The sequence below is a fragment of the Centroberyx gerrardi genome, chromosome 21 (assembly GCF_048128805.1).
Source record: "Centroberyx gerrardi isolate f3 chromosome 21, fCenGer3.hap1.cur.20231027, whole genome shotgun sequence".
Lineage (NCBI taxonomy): Eukaryota > Metazoa > Chordata > Actinopteri > Beryciformes > Berycidae > Centroberyx > Centroberyx gerrardi.
In genome coordinates, this window is record NC_136017.1 from 17,196,181 (window position 1) to 17,223,206 (window position 27,026).

Genomic DNA, 27,026 nt, shown 5'->3' on the forward strand with positions numbered 1-27,026 from the left:
GCCATAGACAAGGCAAGCAGGATACGGCGTCACTCGGACGAGGAGGGTCGAGGAGCTATTTCGGCCTTCAGTAGTAAGTAGTAGGAGCTTAGAGGACCGTGAAGACAAATTCCAGTCCGGGTTTTTAGATTCTCTCGTTGAATAGAGGCTCTCCTCTTCCTTTGTGTTTGAACCGTCTCAGTTCAGACCGCTCTGCTAAACCAACGCCAGGAGGGAAAGAGGAGTTTCTTTGGAGAGAAACGTTTCTATCTCTCCTTTCCTAGTTCAGCCATGTCTGTCGGAGTGGAATCGGGGTTTTCCAGTGATGAGGTGCTGACCAGTCGGTTTCCCGTTCACCGGGCCTGTCGGGATGGAGATGTAGCAGCTTTGGTGTCACTGTTACAGCAGCTCTCAAACCAGGCTCATCTAACTGCCGAGGACTCCTTCTATGGATGGACCCCCATACACTGGGCTGCACACTATGGGCAGGTACGGAAATACTACCTTGGAGTAAAACTACCAAGCCTTTATTAACTAGAATGGAGCCACGATACGTGCCGCTCTCTTGTATGAAGAGAACGGTACACGAAAACTCCATTCTAAAATCTGGCAATTACATGCTGCCTTGCGCACAGGTAAAGGTAGCCTACTTAACTGGTAGAACAGAATCTTAGACGTTTTCTGAATCGATGTAAGCCACAATTAAATTCGGCATGCAACCAACACACCAACCAAAACTTTAATTCAATAAAAAATCAACTTTTATCAGTCGTTTGCCAATTGTTTCCACTATCTTTTCCCACCAAAATACACGGTGGTAACGTTAGGGGGTAGCCAGCAGTGTGAACCAATTTAAAAAGTTTAGATTTTATCGAAATAAAGTGCTGCTGAGTGAATGGCCTATATGCCGAATTTACCAGAAAAACCCAACGACTCGGTAAGTCGTGAAGTCATGTCCTACAAGGTGTGTACGTTTGCCGATACGAAAGCCAGCATTTAACGGCCAGATTTTTGAACAGAGTTTTGGCGTGAAGTTATCCATATGGGAGAACGGAACGTCTCGAGCGCACTGGCTGAGTACACCACTGTGCGACATGATCATTTAAGCTTTGGGAGACATAAATATGTTGGTGGGGGCAACCTGCAGCCATTCGAAATATTTCTATAGGAAGGCGATTGTAACAGGAAATTTTCCACCTTTAAGGGGTTAGGTTGCAGAGCTTTTCATTGGCTCTAGTAGAACCAATGGCTGTTCAGGCGCCAAAACAGCTCCAGTCAAATAGCCTCTTTCCCACAAATTAACTCTTCACCTGCCCATTGCATAGAGGCTTCACAGCTGTGTCACAAATCTCCCAGCAGCCACCACCATTTTTGTCATAAATATGTATTTCAGTCCAAAATGGTAGTAGGTAGTAGTAGTAAGTAATAGTTTGCCTCAGTCCACTTTCCCATTATTATAAGGAGGCCAATTATGCTTATAGCCATAGACAGCAACTTATGAAAATTATTGTGGGTGCTCCTCTTAGGACACATAAAATCGCATACAGCTTGTATTCTCCCCATACTCTCCATGAAAATGAAATGGATTTTCAGCTTAAAAAACACATTTGGTGAAAGTGTCAAAAGTTCCTAAATTAAATATAAAGTGAAATCAAATCTTTTGCAACAGTATCAAAGCAGTATTTAAATTTTGTTTATCGCGACAACGCTAATTGATGTTTTTCATAAAAAATCTCATTGTTGGCCTATGTTTTGTGCTTGCTTACACACAGCTGGAGTGTGTGGTGCGCCTGGTGCAGATGGGCTGCGAGGTGAATGCCGTGACCAGCCGGTTCAACCAGACGCCAACGCACATCGCAGCGTTTGGAGGACATCCACACTGCGTGGTCTGGTTGCTGCAGGCTGGAGCTGACATCAACAGACAGGTTGGTCTCCTGGTCGCCATCCAGCATCATGGCAACAGACACAAAGACTTTAAGGCCTTAAAAATATGTTATTAGAGGTCACTCTTCGATGAATAGAGAACAGGGTTAGTAGTACAATATGCATCCTATCTTCCTCATTAAACCCAATTGGATTTAATGTCCCTTAATTTCCTGGTGTCCTTTTTCTTATTCTGCTCATTTCTAGTTTCCTAACTTCAATTAGCTGTGTTGAATCAGAAACAGGCTGATTGTGACAGCGTTGTGTTAAAAGTGTTTTAGGGTGAAGTTTCCCTTTGAATTCAATTGCAGGCAGCATTAAAATGGTCTTAAAAGTCTTAAATTTAGCTTTCTGACACCCGCAGATGCCCTGTTCTCTGTGTCATCATGTATACACCCTCTACAACCCTCACGTAGGCCAGGTTGATCCTATTATAGGATCTGTTTAGCTTTGTGTTACTGTGCCACTGGAAAGTAACTGAAAAACTCCTGAACCCTCATCGCACTACAGTGGTTGGTTAGCAATAGATGTTAAGGACAGGCCTGTATCACCGGCCAGAGTTGTGTAATGCCGATGGCCTGTCTTACACTCAGTTTCAATTTAGTCGATGCCCGTCTGTGTCCTCTCATTGAAAATGCATGTAGAGGGAGCTTTGCGAAGGGAAATCAGATTAGGAGGTCACCATTACATAACACCCTGTTCAAGCCCTTCGCTTGGCTTTTGGTGTCATATTTGATGCTGAGAAGAGGAGAGGCGTAAAGGCTCTGCTTTGAAGTAGATTAAGCTCAGTCCATTACCGACCTGTTAATGGCAACGTTAGTTTGGAGGGGGCTGGGCACAGACTTGGCTGAAAGGAATGGAAGGTCGGGTTCATTTAGCTGATCATGGGGGTGGTAGAGTGGTTTGGGAAGGACTGTGATGCCAAAAAAAAACAATTTAGTGCAAACCCGGACATGGTTCGTCCTAGTACATTTCAACTTCCGGGATAGCTGGTCAATCTTGTGACCATCTGCTATGGCATTTTTAGGAGAAGAAATCACACATCGTTAATTTGTTTAACATCTGTCTCTGTTCTTTTGCTGTTGTTGTCTAGTGTATCGATTGATTTTAGACTAGGATTTGTGGTGGTAAAATAGGATTGCGCGAAGTAGGCCTACATCATGAGCAGTGTTATACTATGAAATATGCAGGTGATAAGCCTAAACTCAAAATGAAGTCTATTTTCGCGACCCTTTGTGCTAGAAACTAAATTTAAAAGTGTTATAGCAGTGGTCCCTTGCCTTGTTTAGAATTTTAGTCGTGGATGGATGTTACCTAGGAAGAACTGTATGACAGAGATCTAAGTAGGCTATCCATTCAAATCAATATTTTCTGGTTTAGAGGTTATTGGTAGAATTATCAGTTACACTTAATGAATTGGGGCAGAAACACATTGCTGTTGCAATGTTGGCCATGATAAACGGAACCATATCAGATGGAAACTGACAAATTGTAGCCTATGTTTTGTTGATTTTCTAAGTAAAAAAGTTAACACAACCTCTGCAGGGAACAAACTTGAACATGACATATTTCTGCAAATTGTAATGCACAATTACTCTTTATTTGCTGAATTTAACAGATTGAAAAAAAAACAGTAAATGTGGCATGTGCTAAAGTTTAGGCACAGCCTCCAAACATTTCTTGTAGCCAGCGAACAGTCTTTCTATTTTTGCTGTAGGAATTTTTTTTCCCACACTTGCAAAACGCTTCTAGTTCTGAAATGTTGTTAGGTTGTTTTGCATGCACTGCATGTTTGAAGACTAACCACCGATTTTCAATAATCAAGTCTGGGGACTGTGAAGACCATTGCAAAAGTAGTTCTTGGTTGATTTTGAGGTATGTTTTGGATCATTGTCTTGTTGCAATATCCAACCTCTTTTCAGCTTCAGTTTCTTGACTGACTCTGGGACATTAGCTTCCAGGATTTGTTGATACTTATAAGAATCCATTCTTCCCTCTACCTGCACAGTACTTCCTGTGCCACTGGCTACCCCAAAGCATGCTAGATCCACGGCCATGCTTAACGGTTGGCAAGGTGTTCTTTTCTTCAAATGCTTCTCCCTTTTTTGGTGATTGTGGCCAGAAAGTTCAATTTTTGTTTCATCAGTCCACAGCACTTTGTTCCAAAAAGCCTCTGGCTTATCTAAGTGTTGTGTTGCATTCTGAAGAATTGTCTTTTATGATGAGATCGCAGGTCAGTTTGCCTTCTGATGACTCTTCCATGCAGATCATGTTTGTGCAAGCAACACTGCACAGTGGACCGGTGCACCACTACTCCAGCGCCAGCTAACCTTGCTGCAGGGCCTTTGCAGTGATATTGGGGTTTTGCTTTGCATACCTGACCATTCTGAGCAGTTCCATAAGAGATTTTTCTTGGTCTTCCAGATCTTGTCTTGACTTCAACAGTTCCCCTTAGCTTCTATTTCTTAATGATGTTTCGGACAGTGGAAATTGCAAGCTTGTAGCTTTAGATATCTTTTAGTCTTCCCCTGCTTTGTAAGAGTCAGTTATCTTTATTTTCAGATCCTCAGTCAGCTGCTTAGCGGACCCCATGGTTCATGTTGATTATAAGCACAATACCCTGAGAGGTAAGGGTCAGAGAATTCATTAAGCTCTGGACCTGTCTTCACCTAGCTAGAGTTAAGGCAGAGTCAATTTCCGTAAGTTCTGAGACCTTGAAAAAACCCACTGCCTAAACTTTTGCACATGTCACATTTACTGTATTATTTTTTCAGTCTGTTAAATTCAGCAAATAAAGAGTAATTGTGCATTAAAAAGTGCAGAAATATGTCATGTTCAAGTTTGTTCCCTGCAGAGGTTGTGTTAACTTCTTTTCACTTAGAAAATCACCAAAACATACAATTTGTCCACAGGTGCCCAAAAATTTGCATACCACTTTATATGATGTATATGTAGTATGTACAGTATATGATGTAGTATGATGTATTGTGGTATATAGTGATGTATGTATATGATGGTATGTAAAGCCCTTTGAGACATGCCTGTGATAAAGGGCTATATCATGACTAGACTTGACCCAAAATGCGAGGGTTTATGGGTAGAAGGAGACGGATGTTGACATCTGATACCCAGCAGTTCCTCATGCTTGGAAAGCCTAGCATGACAAAATGAACCAAGGGCAGACAGTCTGTACTGATGCTCATATTGACATATTTCTTCATGTGTTCTCAACTGGTATGAACACCAGAGAAGAAGACTGACGAAGTCCATCATGCTTAGCTCCAGTTACAGGAATTTGAATTGGTAATCTGGCAGGATGACAGGTTACCAAAACTCTGTCCAATAAACAAGTTACTTGTGACTTTTGTTTACAAGCACTGGTTCACTTATAATTGGCTAGTGTGAATCTAAACTAACCATATACAAAAATGCAACGAGGTTAACTTTTCCACTATGATTCGGACAAAGAAAACCAATTATTGGTGTGGTTGCACCCTAAAATATAAGAGAATTCACTCCAACCTTGTTTGAACAACAGTTTTATTAATAAATTAATTGAATTCATTGCTCCTTACATTTTAACATCCTTCATGTTTGCAAATTTTGAATGCATGTGCAAATAATGTAATGTATGTAATAACTATGTCATTGACCACCTTCTAATGCATGTCCACACTGTTTGCATTGTGTTTTTTCAGGACTATGTAGGTGAGACTCCCATCCACAAGGCGGCCCGGTCAGGTAGCTTGGAGTGCATCCAGGTCCTATTGATAGGGGGAGCTAAGCCACAGTAAGTAGCCTGCAGTCTGATCTCTGCAAAACCACGCAGCTGCTCTGCAATGTTGAGTTTTAATACCACAGCAGCAATGCTACTGTGAAATAGAACTCCAACCACAGATTTCTCAGCTGCACTCTTCTTTGAGTCATTTAAGTTGCATCTGTTTGCCAGTTTTGATAATTGATAGATAATAGATAAGAATCATAGCTGACTTTCCAATTTTAGACTAAGTATAAAGTTTAACAATAATAACCTTTACATGTACAACACTTTACAAAACATGCAAAAACAGTAATCAATAAAAGCCAGTAAGATAAACAATAACAAGCACAGATCCTGTACAGGCCCATATGTTCAATTCAGCGCGATGCATTGAATTGCTAGATGCTCAGCTAGTGCGACACGGTTATCAGTTAAATTACCTAATTTCCACTAACGTAACTTAAATACCACAAGGTAATAACGTAACCTACATTAAAGTTTGTAGGGCAGCATCCACGTCTTCTGCTGCCTGTGCGAGTCAGAAGAAGTCAGAAAAGTTACAGAAGAATAAAATACAAATGTAACAACAATAAAATGAATAAATACATTATGTTAACATCTGTAAAAATGTATTTTAAGAGGTGATTTAAACATTGATAGTGATTTAGCCAGCCTGAACTCCTCAGGCAGCACCATCCAGAGGCAGTTTGGTGAATCAATGCAACTGCTTTTCTATTGGCATAATCGGCTACCGTAATTCTCTCATGGTCAGAGAGTTTATGATGGTAAGCAGTGGAAAAATGTATGTACCTGCTAAAGACAGATTTTACTGGCAATTAGCATTTGGCGGGTGGGAATTTCAGACCCTGATAGGATGCATATTGCTGTCTATAGTGTTGTGAAATGCTGATATATTCCTTATAAGTAGCATTACTGCTGTGGTGGTTCACATTTCTAAATTGCTTCTGTGTTTTGTCTGTCTTTGTTACACCTCAGTGTACTGCTTATGTCATGATATCAGCTGTTTGGCAGGGAATGGGCCAACTGCAGATTTTCATAATCCTTCATAATAATGCTGTAATTTTACCAATACAATGATTTCTGTCGCACGAATGGATAAAAGATAGCTTTTCAGTGTGTTGTTGAGCATTTACCAGCATGACAGATGGTGATCCTTAAATATCATTAATATCTGTGTTCTACAAGTGGAGAGACTTGATTTAAAGACTTCTCCACTGTGATTTGCATGTTGAGAAATTATTTGGAACCTGAGCCACTCCATATTGGCATTATGGGTCATCAATTTTAAGAACTAATCTTACATTTCAAGAAATAATCTAGTACAACTAATAATCTGAGTTGAATGAAAAAATATGCATTTGGACCATCTTCCCTCCTAAACCTGTTAATTTGAAATTGATTTATATAATTGAGTCATATAATAAATTTTATGTATAAGGACTTTGTATCTAGTTAGACTTTGTTAAATTATTTGTGTATATGTTGTATTTTCTTTAACAGCTTCACAGGTAAAACATTAAGTTCTCGCCTGATGTATGATATAGATATGAGGAGGTAGTAATAAAGCTAAGGCAGAGAAGCTCATGTGTTTCTGTTATCTTTTGGCAGTCAAATTGACAAAAGAAGAAAAAGAAAAGTTTATTATAAATTTATAAGTCATTTGGAGACACAAGTAACTCTAACTATGCCAAATTCAAACTATAACTTGCTCTAGCTTTTCTTTATTCATCATGTCAGACAATTTAGAAAACACTCTCTAAAGCCAAGCCAATTTATTGTTTCTATGTTATTAAAACTGTTCATTATTTCTTAGTATTTTTCCGAAAAACACCAAGCTACTTTGTCAGAGTAAGCATAGACAAATTGACATTTCACAGTTAGTTTTACTGATACCGTTGCTAATCTGTCCCTGTCTTTGGCATATTAAGAGTTGCAATCCTGTTCTCTAGCTGAGGTAAATTCTGTTTCAAATGATTCTGTGCAGTGAGGAAATGGTATAATATAGGGTTGGGTGATGATGTTAAACCAATCGTCATCACATATATTGCAGATTCCCAGTGTGTTTGTCACATGCATGTGGTGTAGGTGCAATGGTCTCAATTGAGACAGAACTTTTTTTAATGCGCAAGGAATTGCGTTCTTACATTTTAAATTACAGTTTAAGTCCTCCTAATCAAGGAAAAAATGAACGTGTACCAAATATCAAGGTACAATCAGCAAAAAATCAGCAAGGGAATTTCCACCGGCAATGAATTCAGACTATCGCCGATCCCTGATCTATTCGTCCAGTCGCCCAACCCTAGTACATTGTTGGCATCTTTAATAATCAGCTAATAACCTGTCAATGCGAATCAAATATCCAGATTTTCAGCCTCATAATTTGTACTTAATTTGTGCTGTAACTGATATCAAACAGTTTCTAAATTAGAAAACAAAAATTCTACTAATGTAATTTAAAATTAGAAAATGAATACACTCATTTGAAATGAATTTACCTCAGTTGTGGTTGCTTTCGAAAAACACTTGAAATATATTGTTACTGATAAAATAGGAAAGAATTTTGATTTCTCTTGAATCTCAAATGAATTACTTGACATCCAATCAGAATCTGTTATTAAACGGAGCTCTTTTATAATCGCTTTAAAAGCATGGAGCAAGCTGGAGTCAGATTGCTTCATTTACTGAGAACAGAAGATAGACAAAATAACAGAAACGCCTAACAATATGTAAATAATGTATGTAATAAGGAGTAGGGCCAACCATTGTCTCATATTCCTTGGCCGTTATACAACCTCTCTTCGTATAATGTCAGATTTATAGTCATTGGGACATCCAGCACTTAATATCCGACAGGCAATCCTTAAGGCTACTCGAGTTGCCTGGTTTTATGGGTACATAAAGTTGTGTGTCGTCAGCATAACGATGAAAATGGATATTATGTCACCAAGAGGGAGCATATAAATAGAGAACAAATATAGCCGCAAGCGACGATTCCGTGGTTCAAGCGCTAACGGCAGTTAAGACTAACTTGAGCTGTTGCCAATAATAGTAAACGAGATATAACAATTAAGTAATTGTAAGTGCTTATTTAGAAGCTCTTAACATCTTTACCAAGTTTCATAGCAATCGAGCAAACCATCATGAAGTAGGGCTGCACAATATATTGTGTTTTTATTGTCATGGCAATATGAATTTCTGCGATAAACACATCGCAAAGGACTGCGATATCAAGTGTCAAAAATTTAGTGTGCATCTACATTGTACATTATGGTAACATATTTGCCTTGCGTCAGACGCAATGGTCAGGCCATAGTCGCCTTGTCAAGTTGACAACTGTTGAACAACAGTTCCAATTCCAGGAAGGATGAAATACTCTCCATCGCCCGGCGAGTCAGACCCATGGAAGGCAAGCTACGCCTCTCAGAGTATAGGCGAACGAACTGCGAGTAAACACAGTAAACACTATCTTAGCTAGCATAGATTTCAGACAGTACGTTAGCTTGCGTAGTATTCCATGGGTCTGGGTGTTACACACAGATTTTGGTCAGTTGCTTTATCGTGTCTCTTATCGCCATCTTATGTCATAATCACCGCATGATGATTTGGATCTAACTTCAAGAGAAACCAAATGAGCAGTGGTTGATTTGAAAATCAATGTCTAAATTAAAACGAAAAGCCCCAGGTAAAGGTTTTCCATGTCATGAGCTTTTCAGCCTTAGTAAATTTCAGCACTGACACAAATTCCCAGGGACAGTCAGAGGGCTAGAGTAATAGTGGAGTGAGTTTTTTTTCTGCTGTTTTCAATTTTATGTTGTTTTCATTGGACCTAACCTGTCTTGAATGTTTCAACTCTTTATTTAGATTTGTTTTTAGATAATATACTTTTATGTAAAGAAAGGGCAATCATAAGAATTGAATTGCAAAATTGTGCTGGCACAGAAAAACAAATCCCCTACACGTTTTGATGTTTTGCAGCTATTGAATTTGAACATGACTTGATTTTCTCAAGTAATCCCAGAAAGGGGGAGCAATCCAAATAGGCACTGCAGAATCTGCCACAAGTGCTTCAGCGAACATCTTACAGTTGTGGCAATGAGTGTTCTCACTATCGCTTCCTACAGTTTCTACACACTGGCAAACTGGCGAGGTATTTCCTGCAGTGATTGGTTTTAATGCTAGGAGAGCAGTCATGATAGTCATGTCTAGACCTGCATGCTTTGCTTATAAGTAATTTTTAATCTCTTCTAATTCAGACACTGTGCTAGCTAACTAAGTATGAGATTACTGGACACGCCTCAGGACTTAGAAATCAGAAGAAGTTCAGGTTCAGTTGAAGGAATATTCTGATGGATTATTCTGGGAATAGAGGAGATTAGATGGGTGAAATGTCTTTCTGATTATGAAGCAAAGCATATCAGAGTATGAATAAAATGAAATGCTTCCTTAAACAGGTTCTGTCCCAAATGGCAGGATTCGGCTGACAGCCTTTATGGCTTTTAATTCAGGGTTTCTACACAGGTCTGGAAATGGAAATGGAAAATTGTTGTTGTACTGTACCTATATACATACAACTATACATTTTTTAAAAATTTAATATGTGAAGCACATTGCTCCACATTTTTTGTATAAAATGTGCTATACAAATAAATCAAATAATTTTCTGTTTTAGACCCCTGTCATCTCACATATTCTGATATTTGTAGCTGTGAAGAAATCATCTACAGAGTGACATGCTGCAGTTAGTAGGGTCAAGACAACTATCGACATGAATCATACTGAACTCCAACCAAAATCTTCAAATCAAATTTAAACAAATTAAGGTCTGAAAAAAGTCTGGAAGCTTTAAATTGAAACTGTGTAGAAACCCTGATAATTGAAGCTTGTCATTTTGGTGGTCAAACCCTCAACACCAGACAAGACACTATTTTATAATTGTTATAAATCCTATTTTTGTAGTCAAATTAAAGAATGCTTAATCCATAATGAGTTACCTGTATTAGATAGCTGACATTCTGTATGATAAATGTACACAATACCTTTTGCCCGTTTAAAAAAAACCCAAAAAAAAACAAAACAATTTTGATCATAGTAATGAAATCCCCTACTACTGTACATCATACAGAAGCCATTTTATATTAGTATTTTATGGCCCATTTTAATGTTGTATCATGTTTATAACTGATATCAACTACCATATTAGCAGTTTATTATCTAAAAAATAGTGTGTCACTCATTTTGCATGATTTTAAAGTAACACATCACAAAGACTTGGGACCTTATTTTACTCAGTGTTGTTAAAATAAAACCTTAAGTTGTTGTTCCCCTCCTATTTTGTCTGGTATTGAGAAAGACCTTCAAATGACTAGCCAATTATATCTCAATATCTTATTTATAACAGATCAATTCAGAGCCTGTTAGGAAACATTTAATTTTATATAGGGGTACAGAGGGATTAGGTTTACATAACTGATGTCTCAATTAGATTAATCATAAAGTGATTGTGTTCTTTAAATTGCATTTTATTGTTGTTTGGGTTTTTGTGGAAAAGCTACTAGAGATGGTCTAACAGTTCTAACAGATGGTTAGATCTTTTTAACGCTAAATCCATGAATGACAAATCTCTACATTTTGTATCTTTTGGCCATACAAAAGTCACTCCATTCTGGATTTTTAAATATCAATAAATAAACGTACTAAATTACAAACATATTGTAATACTGTAGTCTGTATTGTAGTCCTGTGAAGCCAGTTGGCTAGTGTTTAATAAGCAGCTAACTCCAGCCAGATGCTAATGTCCTCTTCACACTGCACTTTAAAGGGACAAATTCTTAGAATATACCAGATAATTTTCACAGATAATTTCCCAACTTTGAAATTATCACACTTGGCTTCTTTTAAACAGTGCAGTGCTAAAAACAAACTTTTATGTAGATTGAATATTACTGAAATTCATGTATTGATTCCTCCATTTGAATGCTAGGTCATATATTAGCCCAAATTATCTACCAGCCAAATGAACAACCCACCTATTTTGGAATATGAATTTTAAAAAGCAAAAATGTTATACTCATACTATTTCTACCTTGGTCACTTAACTGAGTGGCACCTACATATATTTTTTAATATATGTATGTTATGAGGCCAAAGTATGGCCTCATTCTATTAATTGTAATATCTTATATTGGAAAGTAAAATAGCCTTTTACCCTTCCATTGAGATTAACAATCAAGATTTTGTTCATTCATGGATTTATAGACAAGTTTTAAAGCATTGCAGTGGGAGATTGTCAAGCATCAGAAATATTTTATAGATACAAAAAGTACATATACTTTATTTATTTAATGCCCCACGATGTAAGTTGTGGTACTAGTTCTTAATGTTTTATAGTGGTCCAAAATACTTCTTCCTCCAGTCTAACATCTCTCTTGAAACTTGCTTCTTCAAGTCTTTCAGGATTTCACTCCTTACTTACTCTTCTTGAGGATCTTCATTTTATGCCGTTAACATGATAAGGACATGGTGTGAGCTCAGCTAGAACTGAACTTCAAGCAAACAAGCAAGAACACTTTCTCATCCTCTGATGGCGTCTCCGATTTTGGTCTTCTATTCAGAGACCAAAACTAAGAAGCCCATACATAAGTAGAAAGTACATAAACATTTAGTGGATGACTCAGCAGAACCTTGACCCAGCTGACCAAGATGAAAATATCCAGACAAGTTGGCGAGATCCTTTTTGACTTCAAAGCCTTCTAGAAAGCATGATGATCTTTTCAAAACCTTCTTTGGATTTACAAGTGATAGTAATAAAGGTGATAATCGAAGAGGTCTTTGACTTGATGATCTTGTCATGATCCTTTTTATGAAGATTTTGTCTTGTAGACACGAACTTCAAGTGTCAGAAGAACTGAAAAACTGATGGCCAGTGATGGCACAGTACAAAGTCCTTACCAAAAAAGAAGGGGGACAGTTCACTCATCTTTAGTATTTTTATTCTTTATTCAGACAGTTGGGAGAGGAAGACAGAGGGATTTGATCCCAGGCCAGTGGGAAAAAGTAGTTGCAGAGGAAGGGGAATCAACCAGTTGACTCAATAACCAAACTTTCGATACTACTTGAATACAAAAGATTGAATGCAATATTGAATTTCATAAACGGTCAATACTTTCACCAGATGCGTTATGTGAGTTGAAACTCCATTTCAACGTCACCTCCAGAGATACATTCGGATTGGAGTAAAAGAAGAGGAAGGATTGCAATAGACAGAGCTGCAGTCTGGCTCTTGACAGTGGACTGCAGTCGTCAAACAACTGAAAACATTCAACAGCATCCGATAGTCCACCACATCTTGAACTGGATCCCAGTCCACCTGAACTGGTTGACAAACTAGTGTCCTGAGCCAAATATGGAACCATTTCACTTGTCTTGCTGACTACAACAGAAAGACAGACTCCCAACTGACATCAAAACCCCTGTGGGAAAGTTACTACAATGCTATCCAAGTGAAGCAACTTAGCAAAGCAGTCACCGTTGTTGTGTGACATTGCTTGTTCTTGTTTGCCAAGATATTGTAGTAATATCAAATTTAAGATAATGTTTTTTGCATTTTTACATAGCTGACAATGGAGAGTGTCAGGAGAAATGGGAGGGAGAGGGGGGATGACATGCGACAAAGGACCTGGGCTGGATTTGAATCCAGGACATTGCGATTACATGCTATGAGTCTTAACCACCTGATCTACCAGGACGCCTCAGTATCTAATTTTTAGCTGTTAAACGTATTATTGTCGAAATTCTGGTATCTCTAGACATCATTGATGACTATAATTTGCTTCAGGGTTGGCTTATTTGATACCTGTTGATGAGTACTGATAATCTCCCATTGCAATATTACTTATTTTCATATTTCAGGGTTATATTTGTTCAGAGTACTCTTAACACATCCTGAGGACAGTGAATCATTAGGGGAGTTTGACAAACAGACAGGCAGTAGGCAGAATGGTAGAGACGAGGTTCTGTGGCTTTCTTAATAGGAAGCAGTTTGGCTGACACCTTCCCTCTTGTTATTTAGCTTCAGGAACGCTAGCGGCCTGACAGCAGCAGACCTGGCCCACGCTCAGGGCTTCCAGGAGTGTTTCCAACTCCTCTCCAATGCCCAAAACCACCTCCTTCAACTCAATGGATTCCATGCAAACGGTGCGCTGAACGGAAACAGCGCCCCCTGTGGCCAGGGCCTCCTCAGCGGGGTGGCCAACAGAAAGAGGCTGCTGGATGACATGGAGACTGTTCACATAAAGAAAGCCAGAACTGATAGTAAGCATTTATTCTGCAGCTGCTCAGTAAAGAAATGATCCATCGTTTCACTGTCATTGCTCTCAGTAATCAATGAAGTGTCTTTCCTGCGGAAGCCCTGAAAGGCAAGGTGAATTTTTTTTTTGACATGTTGTTTTGATGAGTTAAGTTGTTTGGACCGCTTGAGAAACCGTAAAAAAAAAAAATAAAAAAAAAAAATGCATTTCAGGGCTTCCGTTCTTTAATTCAAGTATATGAGTCATTGTACTGAGGTATTTTAAGATTAGATGAAACTTTAATGATCTCTATGGGGAAATTGTTCTGTAACAGCAACAAATAGTATAGAGAAGAATATAAATAAGAATAGAGTAAATGGGGGTCGTATAAACATGCTCAACCAACAATTCCAACACTCTGACATATTGTGTAGAAATGTATGAATGAAAATGTGAGAAAAGTTAGTCTGTATTCCAACAATAGCAGCAGTAGTATCAGTAGAAACAGAATTTACTGAGACTGAGATTTAATGAGTTTGTTTATTTATTTATTTACTTGCTTTCCTTATAATTCAATAATCTTTCCTTATAATTCAAAGTAAATGTTGCCTGTTGTAGGTGTAGATGTATTGATGCAGATGCAGAATGGTGGTGGTGAGGAGCTGGAGTGCATGAACGTGGAGTCTGCACAGGACCTGAACTCAGGTGGGCCTGGTATTTGAATCTGCTGGTAACAGAGTCACAGCAGGACTCCATGTACAGCCCATATCGCTGCACTAATTCCTATGCCTATCTTTAGTGGCCTTTATCTGAACCCACTTAAATGCAGTGTGTATTGTTCTTGTATGTAATGCTGTGTTCACATCATATCAGACTTAACAAAAATACAAGCTGCCAACTGGGAAAATGTGTTCATGTCAGCCTCCTAGTGGTAATTACAAGTATGACATGAATTCTCTTAGGAGAAGGGAGCAACATCTGCTGCAGTTCATTTATGGATGATTTTAACTTGTTAACAACAACCATTGACCTTATAATCGCCATCTTGGATGTGGGTGTCCCAACGAGTTTAACACGTGAACACATCCAAGTTGTCGTCCCATGCTTCTCCCAGTATAACATGACTGCAGCATAAGCATATGAAGAATCTTATTTGTTGGTTTCAAGCTGATCTTGGAGACACTGGTTTATAATTCTGAACATGCTTATCGTTAAAGCTTATATGTGTAGCATTTTAACCTCAATAAATCATTACAACGTTTTTGAGGCAGTATAGTTACCATAAACAAATGAGACAATTTCTGAGAAAACTGGCCAACCTCTGCTGGCTTCTACACTACATTTTACATTGTACACAGTTTCTGTCAATGGCAGATGGTGGAATGACTGAAAGGCCGATGGAAATCTCAAATCACTTCCAACATGTTTATCCTCTTCAGTAAAGCCAAAAACGGGGACAGGAAGCAACAGAGTTTATGGGTTTTCATTTTGGGAAACATTAACAATTCAGCTGGTGTGAAATACAGGCAAAATTGGTCCAGTGAAGAGGTGCCAATTTTGCTCACAATAGTCTACCAATCATGGCAACTACGATCTCATTTGTTTATGGTAATTATACCAAGGTATCGCAATTAATTTGACAATGATTAATCAAGCAAAAATTGCTACACATAGCACCTTTAACCATTACTGGCACATACTCTCCATGTTCTAGAGTCAGGATTATTAGTGTATTCAGACATGCATGTTGATGCATGCAATACTTGTGTTTTCCCCATTCAGTTTACCGAAGGGTTTGTGTAACCAGATTGACACTTTGACCTTTCAGTTAGTCATCAGTGTCTGGTGATAACAAATTTGTTCTCTCCTTTGAATTTGTTTTGCACTACTGTCTTTGTCCTTTTTTTTGTCCCCAACTTGATTGCACCTCCGTCCAGAGCTCAGCGGACCTTTTATGAGAGTGCCTGACATTTTCATGGGATGTTTTTGTAGCAGCTTGGTGATAATTCTCTGAGTTGACTTAAGCAAAGGTAAACCTGCTTTGAGCTGAGTGGATGAGGTTGGGGAACTTGATGCCTAGTTGGGTTTATGTACCCACTGGTTTCACATTCTGCAGACAACGTAGCATGTAATGTAGAAACCCTGGAACTTGTCTTCCAAGTGTACTTATTCCTGTCCTCAAATTCAGTTACGGACTAGTTTTCTAAACAATTTCACAGCTGCAGAAAATTTACTCAGATTTATATTTGGAATAGTTTGCAAGAACCATCATCATTCTTAAGGTGGATGTTTGTGGATATCTTGTTTCCATCCCGACTTCTAGTCAAGTTTGGCTTTGTAGTGTTATGCTTTATGTCTCGTGTGTATCTATGCAGGAATATATATATTTCACATACATGTTGGTAATTATTTTTTTCTGAGATGGAATGTTTGTTGTACATATTTATTAGTCTTCTCAGACTATGAGTCCTATCCAGGATCACAGTTCTGATCTGGAAGGCCTTGTTGATCCTCTGATGTTTCAGAAATAAATGACCACTCCTGCTCTCTAGCAGCCCTCTGGTGGCTGTGAGTACTAAGGACAACCCAAACCACTCAGCTGCTCTAGGACTGCAACACAGGTCTGATGTGTTCTTCAGTTGCTAAGAGACTGAGAAAGCATTTGAAGGGAAATTGAGCACATATCAGGGCCTGTGTTTCTATGAAGGTTGATCCAGTCGTGTAGAACTACTAAAGCCACACTGGTAGTTTTTTCACAACCTATGTTTGGACAAGGACAGTATGTGCAAATCCAAATTCATACTTGTAGAGAAATGATTTACCTTTATCTAAGTCCAATGCCACATTCTTTGCTTATGAAGAGATTTGCTTAAACATGTCATGAAGTTGCCAGAGTTTGCCTCGGAGGCTGTTCAGTGCATCTCCTCACCACTGAATCTCAACCATGTCTTGTTTTTTTTTAAAATGCCAGATGATGACATCAAAGCCATGTCTGGCAGCTATTTTGTCCCCACTGACGCTTCCACCAACGGTCATCATCAAATGCTGCCTCATGCCGACGCGGGCAACGTCGAGCCGTCGAAAAGCCTCTCCGCACATTGGGTAGCAACGGCTGCTCAGTCCGCAGAGAACACTCCGGCCTCGCTGCCAGCCAATCAGGAGGTAGCAGAAGGTCCCGGTCATCGCCGTTCGGCCGACATGTGTGGCTCGTTGCATCTGACCGGAAGTCCCAGCAGCTGTATCTCCCACCGGCCAGCCTGGGGCCTGATGGCGGCCGACTGCGGAGACTCTCTGCATTACGGTCACTACCACGGCTTTGGAGACACGGCAGAGGACCTGACCGACACCAGCAGCCGCCTGGAGCACAGCACCAGCGTCCGGGCCGAGCAGCGGTACAACCAGGCCGTGGTCAGCGCCGTCCAGCTCTACCATGGTTCCTAAGGAGAGAAAGCTGGCCGTGAAAGCCAGCCTCTTATCGGAGGTGGCACAAATACTGTTTGTAATGCTTTCCATTACCTGGAGTGTCTGCTTTAAGGCCACGGTATATTTGCTGCCGAATTTTGGCAGGTTCACACGAGCTAAAGGACACGTTTGCGGACAAAAACAAAGTGCCGCATTGGCTTTGCAGTATGAACAGGCTTGCTGGCTGAACTTGTTGAATTCTTCACACACCAGCCTCCACTGTGTGACCATCTGTAATTGGTCTAAAATGTCACATGATTAGTTGTGTTGCCTTGTGAAAAAGCATCTTTTCCAGTTCATTGCCATTGTTTCCATCTCCATGCTAACAGCTGCCCCTTTATGTACAATCAAACAGCTTCCCTCAGCCACCTCTGTCGCTCTTTCACCACAGCCGTTTTTTTTATTTATTTTTTTCTATTTCTGGTGTCCCCCACGTTCAGGTTCCAGTTACCTCTTCAATCTTCATGCGCCCCCATTGGTGTGGAGTGTAAATAAACGAACAGTATGAAGCCACAGCAAGTAGACACACATTTGTATGGAGCGATGTGTTTGACTGTATTTTGGGCAAGTTCAACTTGATTGTTAATACATCGCCACCTTAGGTCTGGCTGGAGTGCAGGGAGCTTGGCAGGGTTTGCACTATTGAGGACTGTCATGTTGGATTCATGATGGCAGAGAAAATCATCCATTCTCCAGACTGTGCCCTAAGCCGCCCGCCTTAACCTTACCAGCTAGGAAAAACACTCTTGCACTGAAAAGGAAAAGAAAGAAGAGCAAGGGCCCTGTTGGCCTATATTTACCAAAGGGAAAAAAGTTTGTCTTTTTTTGTTGTTTTGTAATTTGAAATAATTTTGTTACACAATATTTATGTTTTAGTGCAGAAGAATGTGATGGTAGTCAGCTAATTCTAGTTTGTTTGGTGCATACTATAAGCTTTTTCTGATTATTGCAGAATGTATAAAAGATCTGCAAAGACGTGATGCCTGTTTTCTGTTAACACTGTATGGGAATGTGGACTTTGTGTGCCAATATGTTAAACGTTTATTTCCACATGGCACTATTAGTTCTGAGATGACTGTTTTTATACTGAACTCTGTCCTTGTTTTCCATTCAAAATGGTAAATGACTCCAACTGCAAAACACTATTTGTCATAAAAATGGTATAAAGTGACCATTGCAGTCTTTGACTTTTTGTGTCATGACAATGAAAATAAATTTTGTAAGAGTTGATGGCCCCTTTTTGTTTTTGGTCTTGGGGGTGGAATGGTATAAAGGTTTCAGATGTGTTATTAGACCTTTAAGGAGATACTGATCAGTCCATATGAAATCAAGTTGTTTAAGGTTGTGGACTTTGTGTAGGGCTTCCTGCCGTCTATCCCTGTCCTGGATGATTGAGCAACGTGGAACTGACCACTTTAAGATCCTCAATAAAAAAGTTAGAGGAGGAAGGATCTATTGTTGCTACATAATACGTAATAATTTTAAAATGACCAAGAAAAATGAAACATCATAACGTTGGCCCTATGTCTTACATCCATTTAGCATTATTGTGTTGATGTGATTTTGCTACTATCCAGACTGCTCTCTGGACAACATCTATGTATCACATGGAAGCAAGTCAAATAAAAAGAAAAGGACTATTGATTATTGATTGCCGCTAACCATGCCGTTACCATTACCTAATTGTTCCACCGGAATCAATTAAGTCATCCTATTTTATCTTATATAATTTATTTTAACTTGACACTTATATTGTACAGTAGAAGCTTTTTTTTTTTATTGTACAATTATTCACATACAAATACAAAGACGCATGTAACATAGCCACAAGAAATATAAAAAGACAAAAAATAGAACAGAACTTTGTACAATGACAGGAGTCTGATTTACTTATAGGAATCTTAATTACCTTTGTGTTTTAATATTACATAAAATGGTGCTATATTGCTTAACATCATTACTAAAATGCAAGAAATTTTAAATAAACAATTTTATCAAAAAAAAATCCATTTTGTTTAGTCTAAAATGAAATATTACATCAAATAGCCTAAGTCCACCTCTACACAACAATGTAGAACCAGTGTAGAACATGTACAGTAGAAACCCCCCCTCCACCTCACGTGTCCACACACTGGTGCGTCACCGCGGTCCGCCCTACGTCATGACGTCACCAAAGTGCCGCCGTCCGCCTGCTCCATTCCGAGGAGAGAAAAGGGGTGTTAAGGTATCCAATACAACAGCACAAATAACTAGCGTGTACCTGACATAACGAAACACTGTCTCGCATTCACAGATAATGGCTGTATTTTAACAAATACCGGAATGAGACCAATAAAAGGGCTCTATGATGACAGGCGCTACTACATTATTAATCGATAATGTCTATTTTGAAAGTGGTATGCTCGTTAATTCCAGTTGGGTCAGAGGAAGAGAATGTTGATGTTGGATTGCAGATATCTCAAGTTGTTTTCAACAGATTTGACATTTAATTTAGTAGTGTCAAGAGTTTATTTCTAACGTAAAATACTTAATATTCTGTAAAGATGTCTACTCCGGCGAGGAGGCGGCTAATGAGGGACTTCAAAAGGTAAGAACAGTGAGAGAGAAAGACTGTCGGGCTGGTTTCTGTGTTTGCCACCAGGATATAAGGCTTTACCTTCACATACTTTATCACCCATATGTGCACCCTCCTAGTTTATGATTTATGTGTGATTTATGTGATTTTTATAATTTGTTTTATTTTATTTTCCATTTTATGATCAATAGCCTGTGTGCTGTGCCCCCCCCCCCCCTTTCCTCTACCAACCAGTAACCCCTTAAAATACACTTACATTTACATGAATTCACCCCTTAATTCATGCAAAAATCCCCTTAAAATTACTGAAGGGAGTTATTAATAGAGGAGAACCCATCAAAACCACCTTAATTTTTGACTCCTTACTTTCTAATTTGATGTAAAATTCAGGGAGACAGGAACTTTTCATTAATAACCACTGAAACCATGCATGAAAGGCATGAAAAATCCCTTAATTTCTAGTGTCAATGTGAATCAACCCATGAATAAATCCCTTAGAAACCCATGATACTAACCTTACTTTTTTAAAGCCATGTCAGTTTTAATGGATAATTAATGTTTATGTAATGAGAAATTAAGGACATTTCAGGGATAAAATAAAGGGGTTTGGTTTCGTGGTGTTCTGGGTTTTATGGTCCACATGTGCCCCCCCCACCCCCAACCCCACGTCCTGGTTTTTCTAGGTTATGAGCAATATGTATTTCAGGTTACAGGAGGACCCTCCCGCAGGTGTCAGTGGGGCCCCGTCTGAAAACAACATCATGGTTTGGAATGCTGTCATATTTGGGTAAGATACCCAGAATACCTACACAGCAATGCATAAATCCTCATCAATATGTTTTATTGATGTGAAACATTTCAGTTTCACTCGCTTATTCCTTGTATTGGCACAGCCATAAACTGTCACTGTGATGAAACATTAGATGAGCTTCTCAGTAAATTCTCTGACTGTTTGGTGTCGCTACTTTTGGTTGATTATACATTATTTCCATTCCAGACCAGAGGGAACGCCGTTTGAAGATGGTGAGTTATGAAAGAGAAGTTAATAAATGGGTTCACATCAACTATGCACATCAACATTTATGAATGCTCATCTAGTTGGTACACTCACTATGACTGCCACAGAATGTATAATAGTGCTATCATGGTAATGACATTTGATTTGGTACATGAGCCTGCTTATGGCAGCGATAGTCACCAAGACTGAATAGACAAAGAAAAGAGCGCCACCTACAGAAACTCAAACTCAACAGAAAATCCAAGGAAAAAAGATGTCACAGTACTGGACACACTGTTTGATTGACAGGTAATCTCTGGGAAGAGCAGTGCAGAAACACAACAGCAAGGCCCGCTTACCACCAAAGATGGAGACAAAACTAAAAAGCCCAGGAGGCACTAACCATCACACCATATTCAAAGTAGCTTAAATCAGCATCTTTCCCATTCTAACATTTTGTGGAACAGTAACTGAACTTCTCCACTCTGTCTACACGCTTTATACTTATGCTTTTTTGATACCTGACTCAGTCTGGAGACGTCAGCTGACTGCTTAAACAGGGAGGCATGTCTAATAAAGTGGATACTGAGTGTTTTACTTTCAAGCTAGAAAGCAACATTTCCTGGAGGAAATGTGTGGGCTAGCTGTATGGTACTGGATAAGACACAGTAGTAGTAGCAGCGGTAATATTAGTAGCAGTAGCAGCAGTTGCTAGGGTGTTAACTAGGCAGTTGCAAGGTTATTATTAATGGTTGCTAGGGTGTTACAAGGTGGTTGCTAGGTGTTACTAGGTGGTTGCTAGGTGATTACAAGTTGTCTTGTGGTGATCGATAGTGCATCTGTGTGTGTGAATGTGTGTGTCTGTGTGTGTGTGTGTGTGTGTGTGTGTGTGCACGTCTGTCGGCGCGCATGTGTGACTGCATGTATAATTGTAGCTTTAGAGCTGTGTCTGTGTGCGTGTGTGTGTGTGTGTGCATGCTTGTGTATGTGGTGTTTTTGGGTGTGATATGTGTGTGTGGGTGGGTGTGTGTTTGCGTGCTTGAATATCTGGTGTGTGGGTGTGGACATGTGTGTGTGTGTGTGTTGTGTATGTTTGTACGTGGACTTTGTGTGTGTGTGTGTGTGTGTGTGTGGACGTGTATGTGCGCGTGTGTGGATATGTGTGTGTGGACAGTATGTGTGTATGTGGACATCTGCTTTATAATTAGCGGGCTAGCCTAGCCCGCTAATTATAATGCACATATTGAAAATATTTGCCACTAAAATTGCCAGTAATTACCTATACTTTGGTCTATTTTGTTACCTTGAAAATGCTACAGGCACTACAAAGACTTCTACATTTGACACTCTCAGTCTTAAATGGCTTGACCTCTAAATGATTTCCATTGACAAATCAAACTAACACTGAAATTGTACTTCACCTTGAAGGATGCTAGTTGATTGGTTCAATAAACCCGTCTGAAAAAGTGTTTGATTTACCATGTTATTTCACTTACAGTAACCTGTGCCTTATCTATACAAAAGATTATTACATATGTTTCAATATATGCACATATTTCAGTATGTATGTGTATGTATGCATATGTGTATGTATATATGTATGCATGTGTGTGTGTGTATATGTATGCATATATATGTGTGTGTGTGTGTATATGTATATATATATGTATATATATATATATATATACATATATAGTTGTAGGTTATGTAGTCTATATGTGTACGTATGTGTATGTCCATATGTCTATATGTGCATGTACAGTAGCCTACGTGTGCACATGTATGTTTTGTTTGTTTTCTCTCTGTTCATATGTGCACAGTATGAATTTCTGGATTTGCATATACATGATTATAACTTTAGTTGGTAGTAGTGCAATAATTCAATGATAGTCACATCCTATAAATATTATTGGCTGTAAAAATAACAAAAAGCTTGGTCACGAAAATAGTCGACTTGTTGACTTACTTTACCAGACACGTGAAATCAGTGTGCGAATATTGGAAAGCAGTCTCTTAAATCCAAGAGATTATCCCATTTTAATGAAATAACTACAATGCCTACAATTATTAATCCCTGCAATCCCACAGAGAGGGAAAGGCATTCATATACATGAAAGTATTAAATATTGGATGATAAAACCATGACTTGCTCTTCCTAACAAAGTTATCTGGCAAATAAATGGATGATATTAATAGTTTAAATGAACTGAAATAATGAATTCAACACATATTTGTCTCCTGCCCCTCCAATGCTTTCTCTGTAGATTAAAAAAAAAATTAAGTATGATTCCTAAACATTTCCATTTAAAACAGTCAACAGTAACGTAACACAATTTTATGCAGACAGAAGCTAAGAAGTGCATTACATCTACCGAAAATAAGTAGCCTAGATTGCACCGAGAATTAAAGAATCCACTTTCCTTTGTGCTAAGTGGCTAAAAGGGTCTCGCTGCAAAGCCAAGCACTCCAAGCACTGGACCTGTGTGTGTTAGACTCAACTGGTTTGTTATCTTTACAGTCATACATTCTGTATCTTTTTGTCAATCACAGGTACATTCAAGCTAACAGTGGAGTTCACAGAAGAATATCCAAATAAACCCCCCACTGTACGATTTGTCTCCAAGATGTTTCATCCAAACGGTAGGCCCTTACCAATGTTTCCATTCAATTCTGGTGTAATGTTTCCAATTTCCCGTTTCAGTTCCTTACTTAGACTTTTAAATTTGTCCCCAGTCTATGCAGATGGAAGCATATGCCTAGATATTCTGCAGAACCGCTGGAGTCCCACCTACGATGTCTCATCAATTCTTACCTCAATCCAGGTATGTTCTCAAGTTTAGTTCACACCTCAAAGGACATTTTAGGGTCAAATGCCTGAACATGTTCTGTTGTAAATTATATGAGTGGAATGGTTTTAATGGAAACCGCTAAATTCACATCTACATTCACCTTCACTGAGACAGCCAACCACATCAAAATTCACCTTCACTCATACATGCACTGGTATATGATCTACATTGTATTGAATGTTGTTGTTAACCTCGCTGTCAAGACACACTAGATTATTTTTACACTAATAGTAAGCCTGACTTGACTATTCTGACAATCAGGGTGAGTCTGGGCTACTTGGAGTGACTCTGGGCTTGTCGGGTTGAGTCTAGGCTAGTCGTTGTGAGTGTGGGCTTGTCAGGGTGAGTTTAGGCTAATCGTTGTGAGTCTGGGCTTGTCGGGGTGAGTAGGCTAGTCATTGTGAGTCTGGGCTTGTTGGTGTGAGTCTAGGCTAGTCGTTGTGAGTCTGGGCTTGTCGGGGGGAGGCTAGGCTAGCTGTTGTGAGTCTGGGGTTGTCAGGGTGAGTCTGGGCTTGTCAAGGTGAGTTTAGGCTAATTGTTGTGAGTCTGGGCTTGTCGGGTTGAGTCTAGGCTAATCGTTGTGAGTCTGGGCTTGTCGGGTTGAGTCTAGGCTAATCGTTGTGAGTCTGGGCTTGTCGGGGCGAGTCTAGGCTAGTCGTTGTGAGTGTGGGCTTGTCAGGGTGAGTCTGGGCTTGTCGGGGTGAGTCTAGGCTAGTTGTTGTGAGTCGGGGCTTGTTGGGGTGAGTCTGGGCTTGTCGGGGTGAGTCTGGGCTTGTCGGAGTGAGTCTAGGCTAGTCATTATAAGTCTGGGCTTGTTGGGGTGACTCTAAGCTAGTCGTTGTGAGTAGTGAGTTGGGGTAGTGTTTTCGCAAGATTTGCAAATTTTGAGACTAGATCAGGGTTTCTGTTGTTTTTTGCCAGCCAACATGGCTGGTAAGATTTCAGGTTTCCGGACAAGTAGAATATTTACCGGACACATGTTTTAAATAGGCTAGAATAAATTTAAATAGCAGTAAACAATGCAAACAAAATGCAATGATCCAACAAATGAATTTTATTAACAGTTGAGCCAACAGAAAAGAGACTTTATTTCTTGCGGGCCTTTTGGCTGTCAGCAATCTGGTGGAAGAGTCTTGCTGCTTCCGAGTTTGACAGTCGTAATTACAGCTCATGGTGTATTCAAGTAGTTTTCAGTGAGAAATAACAAAATGGACCCAGACACAAAAGTAGCTGTTTTTTCTGACTATTTTAGAAACCAAGTGGCAGAGAGTTAACACTAACCCTAACCCTCTTTCATGTGAACGCGCTCATAGCTGTGTAGGTAAATCCTGGGTTGACAGAGCCAGTTGATAACCAGCTACCTGAGACTAACACAAAGATAGCCTGACTATGAGTAGGAGGAGGATCCGGGATTCAGGTGATTCCTAGAAGGTTATATTTATAGGTGTGTGTGCACCTGCGAAGATCCATTGGGATCAAAATGTTGTCCTTTTTTGCACAATAATGGTGTGTATGGACCCAACAGAGTGTGCTGGCTTTTTTTTCTCTCTCTCCGATATGTGCTTCTCAGCCCAGCACCTGACTTCTGGTGACTTGTCAATCATCAATCAAGCATCTTAAAATAACTTGTCAATGTTTTTTAGGCAGGTGGGAGAATATAGTTCTTTTTTTTAGTTCTTTTTTTCCTTCTTTTGAACAGTTCCCTAGAGTTCCCATAGAGTAATCTGAGTAACCTTGTACATATACTTCTTAAGATTTCATTCTGCTGATCTTTTAATTCCTTTTTCACCTTTATATTTTTGTACTTTGCCTTGTTTCATGTGTACAATTGTGCTCTTTTTATGTTTATGATTTACGATTTTAGTGTTTTTTTATGTAAAATTTTGCGCTGTTTTCAGTACACCTTGCTGCAAGCATGAATTAGTCAAGTCAAGTCAATCATGTTACTCAAAGTGTGAACGCGGGGTGAGAACTGAGTTTGGAGCAGACAGCACTATTATTTCTATTGATATCTCTCTGTGCAGTTGAAGCGCTACTGGTCTCAAGCCGATTTTTCTCTTTGTCTTCTCAGTCTCTGCTGGATGAACCAAATCCCAACAGCCCAGCAAACAGCCAGGCAGCTCAACTCTATCAGGAGAACAAGCGAGAGTACGAGAAGAGAGTTTCAGCCATCGTAGAGCAGAGCTGGAGGGACACCTGACCAGTGTAAATGACTGCTTGGCAGAACTGGTGGACGACTGGTCCTCTACTGGGATCAGCTCTGTGATGCCTTCTGTCCAGAAGAACACAGGTTGTTGTGGTTTAGGCCTAGCTGGGTGACTGGTGAACAATACCTTTTTACTTTTTCTTTTTATGACACTTGTATGCACTTTAATGGTTTGCTTGACATTACTATGAAGGATGTGTTGTGTTTAGGTATTTTATCATCACCCGTTCAGGACTTTTAAACCTGTTCACAATACTGTACAGCTGTACGGATACTGAAATGATATTGATACTGAAATGTATGATTTGAACACAGAGGTCCAGAGGCCTCATTTGTAATAATTTTCTTTGCTTTTGTCCTTGATCCAATTGTACAGTACAGTATGATCACTTCAAATAATATGATAAAGTCCAAGTTAAAATCATCCCTGTGGCATTCATTCTAGGATTAGTTATTCCATACATCACAGAAAATTGGAAGAAATCAGTGTAACCTACTAAATTTGGCATGACGACGAGTTTCTCATAAATCACAACTTTGGCTTGGATTTGGTCGAACTTTGACTAAATGAGGTTCTGGGTCTCCTGCCAACACAGACTGGATGTTCTAATCTAACTGTAAGAGTTGACCCACGTGTAAGAATGCCATTCATCCCATGCCATACTTCCTCTGTTCAGCCATGGTTGTATAAACCTTGTAATGTCTGTCTCACATTTGGATGTAGAAGACCATGTTGTGGTGCATATTCTGCACAGCTTTCTGAAATTGTGTCCTTGATTCAGCGCTTTTAATTAAAAGGCTATATTTATTACAAAATTTTGGACTATTTTGTTTAGAGTACAATATCAAAAGGGAATTACTGGACACCAAAATTTGCCCAAGATCCCCCAATGGAATTTCAAGGTACTCCCAATCATACTTCCCAGCTGAAAATGTCATCACCTTGCAGACCAAACAAATGAGAGAAGC

The 27,026-nt window shown here is 39.3% G+C and overlaps 2 protein-coding genes across 2 annotated transcripts; both read left to right on the forward strand.

The window, feature by feature from the left end:
- Window positions 1–160: 160 nt before the first annotated feature.
- ankrd10a (ankyrin repeat domain 10a) lies at window positions 161–18,595 on the forward strand. The gene is made up of 6 exons (XM_071895895.2): window positions 161–468; window positions 1,752–1,904; window positions 5,601–5,692; window positions 13,752–13,993; window positions 14,587–14,673; window positions 16,940–18,595. Exons 1-6 carry the CDS (start codon window positions 271–273, stop codon window positions 17,407–17,409), a joined length of 1,242 nt encoding a protein of 413 aa, XP_071751996.1. The 5' UTR covers window positions 161–270; the 3' UTR covers window positions 17,410–18,595.
- Window positions 18,596–19,812: 1,217 nt separating this feature from the next.
- On the forward strand, window positions 19,813–26,851 carry LOC139908989 (ubiquitin-conjugating enzyme E2 A-like). Its single transcript, XM_071895891.2, has 6 exons — window positions 19,813–20,017; window positions 20,712–20,792; window positions 21,003–21,028; window positions 23,553–23,642; window positions 23,736–23,824; window positions 25,923–26,851. The coding sequence occupies exons 1-6, from the start codon at window positions 19,974–19,976 to the stop codon at window positions 26,049–26,051; spliced, it is 459 nt and encodes a 152-aa protein (XP_071751992.1). The 5' UTR covers window positions 19,813–19,973; the 3' UTR covers window positions 26,052–26,851.
- The last annotated feature ends 175 nt before the right edge of the window (window positions 26,852–27,026 follow it).